The 4,478-nt window shown below is 40.3% G+C and overlaps 1 protein-coding gene across 1 annotated transcript in view; it reads right to left on the bottom strand.

The window, feature by feature from the left end:
- Nucleotides 1-856: 856 nt before the first annotated feature.
- Nucleotides 857-4,478, bottom strand: part of B3GALNT2 (beta-1,3-N-acetylgalactosaminyltransferase 2) — a 26,972-nt gene continuing 23,350 nt past the window's right edge. The window contains exons 10-12 of the mRNA XM_009997601.1: nt 2,198-2,357; nt 1,745-1,801; nt 857-1,378 (exon numbers count right to left, since the gene is read on the bottom strand). Of these exons, the coding sequence (XP_009995903.1) occupies nt 1,244-1,378; nt 1,745-1,801; nt 2,198-2,357 (352 nt within the window). The 3' untranslated portion in view covers nt 857-1,243. The remainder of the gene's footprint in view (nt 1,379-1,744; nt 1,802-2,197; nt 2,358-4,478) is intronic.

The following is a 4,478-nucleotide window of genomic DNA, read 5'->3' as shown; positions in this document are numbered from 1 at the left end:
GAAGAGACTCCTGATTGATGGAAAAGCCAACACTGGAGCTGCAGGAGCATGTTCCAGCCTGCCTGCAGACATACAGGAAGCCTGTGCCATACACAGATGCACGTATGGGAGAATGTGAATTTCATACATGGCACCAGAGGGCTGTACAACAATACTTGCAGCTCCTAAACTTAATCAGTCTCCTTGAAAGCATTTGCTTTTGGCTGAACTGTCTTACTTGAAAGTTACCAAATAGTGTGTAAATGCTTCAACTAAATAAAACTCAAGGTAATCCTTTTGCCAAGATTTCATACTACCTTCCCATTGCAGCAGTGAGAATTTGTTTTACTGAACTGAGTACATAATTTCATTGTGAGCTTCTTCCTTAAACAGGGCAAAATTAGTGCTGCACTGAAAGAGGTTAATCACTCTTTTTGTTTTCACCTACTTCCAAAGACCTTAAAGCAAACAAAAGTACAACAGTAGTAATTGTAGAAGTATCTACGCAGCCTTAGACTGACAAAATCTGACAGAACTTTATTCTACCCTATAGCATTAACATACCATAGTATAAATAAGTTCTCAGCATACTGCAAGGCACTGCTATTTATTTTACATTCTTTAGTGCACTGTTTCTCAATCATATTTTACTTTCACTTATGTACCCTCAGATTCATATCTAACAACACATTGAGCTATCAGAAATCCCTCCTAATCAGGCCAAGTTTGCAGTACTTCAAGATTTGGTATAAGCAAACTTTGATATTGTTTTTATCTAAAATGATGATGGTATAAACAAACTAAACATAAATTCTAACCCTTAGTTGTCCCAGCCCCTGCACAGATGAGGGCAGCCCCTCAAACAGCACAGAACCTGCTGCAGCAAGACTTACCAGCACAGCTCTCCACTGGATCCTGGTAAAGCTCTCTACTGAGTTAAATCAGTAGTACTTTAATTTACAAAAAACAGGCTAGTTGGCATTCTTATGTGCATTTATTAATTACAAGTAGGTCTTTGACTTTATATAAAAAGGAAAATTTTAATCTTAAACATTTTGGTTTTTATCAGATCAACATCTATACTATAGAAAATTAATAGTATCAGTCCACTTGTAATTATCAAAAGGGATGTGCAAATAGTTATACTTTAGTTGAAGTCCAACATCAAAAGATACCTTAATATTTCTTATTGTTCCAAGAATTAATCCAAACGTACACTTTGCCTTTATCATTATATGCTACCCTGTTTTCCAAGCCACGTCCATCATCTTTCCTCACATCTACAAGGATCTCCACAGAGCTCCTTTAATCTCCAGAGCTCTCTCAACTCCTGTGGAGAATACTGGGGGGAAGACAGCATCCCACTCTCGCATGTCTTCTCACACAACCAGAGACTGTCCTGTTAGAGAGAGAACCGTTCCAGTAGTTTTTCTTACAACAAATTTAGTCTTCAACAATCTTTACTTCCAAGACTCAGATTTTCCTTGTTTCTAGCAACAAACTTTGCACACAAAAGTCACCAACTAGAGCTTTATGTCCCTCTGATCTGCTAGACCTATTCAGAGAATTTGGGGGGTGGAGATGGGGGCTGCAGGTGCAGCTGATTGGTTTGTGGGTTTTCTTTCAAAATGCATCTTAAGTTTTTTCTGGATTTTAATCTAATGGCTGTATCATTGTGGGCTTTCCTGAGAAAAAAACTATTCCCTATTTTATGCTACTTGGACGCATGTTCTCTTTCCATAACAGAGAATTTCATCAGACTTACTTGGTATCGCTTGGGTCCTACAGCTGCCATCCAGATGCCCATACTCACATCTTCACCCTAAGACAACACATTAAAAATACAGATATTAGCACCAGGAAAGCATGAAGCATGACTTTGTGAACTAAAATAAGTTGCAGTAAAAAACGGTAACTATAAAAACCTATGTCTGACTATTTTAGAATTGTTAAATTAATCCTTCCAGCTTTCCTGTGATAATTTACTGTCTTAAGAGAGTACAAAAAATAACATTACAGCTCCAGAGGTTCTCAGTCCAAAACAGTTGTGCTTTGACCTAAAACAGGCAGTAAGTGCAGCAACCAAAAGCACGGCAGAAAGCCAACATGAACCAGTAGAACCCCACACAAACACTTGAGCAATGTTCTTTCCAATTCATCCAGTGTACATGCTGCTCTTCAGACTAGTTTAAGATAGAAAAACTGAACCAATGCGTACCTGGTACGTCTTTAGTCTTTCAGAGTTGCTTGCCAGCCACTGAACAATGTCTTTGGAGATGACGTAGCCAGACCCACAAGCAAAGGCTGGATATGCAGGACTTGGGTACTCCAGCTCTTGCCATTTCCCCGTGCGATCAACTGCCCAATTTAGTCTGAAACTGAAGACCATGTTAGACGTCAGATTTTTGTACAAAGCCCTCTGTGAAACCTATGAACACTGCTAACAACTGAAGTAACACTGATAATAAACAGGAGGAAGTAGAAGATGATCTTAATTATAGTTCCTAGCCTTATTTCTCTAGGGCATACATCTAATCAAACATAAAAGTTGAAAGTATAATTGTTTGGTCTCAATCTTGGGTAATAGAAAGTTCTTGGAACAGAAACAAAACAACATTGACAGGTCTTCAGAATGTCTGCCCCTGCTGGTGGGTTTTGATCCAGGTGAGCACAGGTGGCTTACATTCTGTAAGAGCACATCTGTGGCCAACCCCCTTTGGTTAATCAGCACAACACAAAGCTGGTGGGTGCCTCCAGCAGGCATACACTTACAGCAATGTTTCATAACCCATTTTCCTGATAAAACTAGTGGCTGCTTAAAAACCCGTAAGCAAGGCAAAGTACTGGTTTTTATATCACTGAATTACAGAAAACCTTCCTGGCAGTCGTCTTCTCTAAGGATGACTGTACTTACTGCTAAGGCTAGCAGTGTTCTGTCTGCACAGCCTCTCCACACCAGCTCCCATCCATCCCCAGGCAGCGTGGCACAGCTAGGCTTTAACAGGTTGCTGCGCTGTGCAGCACTATGGACTGCTAGACTGCTGTGTCTGGCAGTGAGCAACATCCTGCTTCTCCTGTTCAGAAACAGGCTGGTATTACACTCACTGTACCAGTACTTCATGCATCCACAGCTAAGTGACATAACTATGTCACTGTAGCAGATTGTCTCCTGTTCTGCAAAAAGATTCAAGCGTTGCCAAATTCAATCATGAGCGCAAGCAGGTAAAAGCTTTATTTAGTGAGCTACTAAGAACTGTCACCTCAGACAAGAGCCCTGTAAGGGAGGAAATACAGTTGAGTAGCAGATCTGTTATCAGACTCCACACAATCACAGCTGAAGCTGACACATTACAGCACCAAGGAGATACAAGTCACATCTGATACCCAAATTCACTTTAGACTCAGTATCTTCCACTCTAGTGAGTCACAGCAGGAAGGGTGCAAGCCCCTCCACATTAAGGGGCACCTGCTTTGCTAATTATTTTATACTTCTGTAGTGATTTCAGTGTTGTTCAGTACACATTACTATTCATGGAAAAGTAAAGTGGGGTTTTTGGCCTAATTAAAGTCAATAAAAGGTGCCATTCTTAACTCCCACTGCTTTCCATAGCATGGTAGATGAGCCAACTTCAGTGAGCTGTTTTTTTACAGCATTCATATTGGATTCACTCTCCCTCAGAAACAGCTTGGTACGTTCTACCCCATCATAAATTTGGTCATTTGCAGACACAATCTCTCAAACACACCTCTCTCACACCTGAGGGTGATGTGACTAATCTTTTGACTGCAGTTTTAAAAGAAAACAATAGCAGTATCTTAAAATAATTCTGTTCTCTCCAACAGCCAAAGTTCTGTAGTAGGATTCATGCAACATTTGGTTTTCCAGCCTGAAGTCCTGAAATGTTCTAGATTAGCTAGATGACAACTTTTTTCAACTGTTATTTAAAATTAATGAACAAAACCACCACAGAATATGAAGTGTCATCAAGAAAGAACAAGAAACTTGTCTGAACTAGAAAGTGCTTAATAAAGTCAAGGTAAAAAATGCAAAGTTTGAGCTCTCAGATGGACAGTCAGAGGAGCAGAAGGGAGACTATCAATAAAGTCACCTCAGGGGCCAGATATATTAACTTTTTGCTCAGGAAGTTAAGGTCTTGACACACTAGTTAAGGTCTTAACATACCAAATGAACAGCATTTCATTTTCACTTTCACCAATGCTCAAGTCTAAGTATGTAAGATATCACTGAATTGAAAGGCAGGAGAGCTTGGAAGGATCTACCAAAGACACGCTGAAGACTCTTGGACATTTAGTGGTTACCCAGAAAGCTGAACACAAAACCAGAGACTCTGCCCAAGAAGCAAGCTCCTGGTAGGCAGCAACACAAAGGTAGGGACATACCTATCATTGCCTAGGTAGGGACACCAAGGAGAAGAAAAGGCAATCTCTTTGATATCCCCTCCTTAGCCAAGAACATACTCCTGGAAGAGCTTTCCCTA

This window comes from Chaetura pelagica, unplaced genomic scaffold (genome assembly GCF_000747805.2).
Source record: "Chaetura pelagica isolate M959 unplaced genomic scaffold, ChaPel_1.0 scaffold235, whole genome shotgun sequence".
Classification (NCBI taxonomy): domain Eukaryota; kingdom Metazoa; phylum Chordata; class Aves; order Apodiformes; family Apodidae; genus Chaetura; species Chaetura pelagica.
This window is presented reverse-complemented; position numbering and strand designations above follow the sequence as displayed.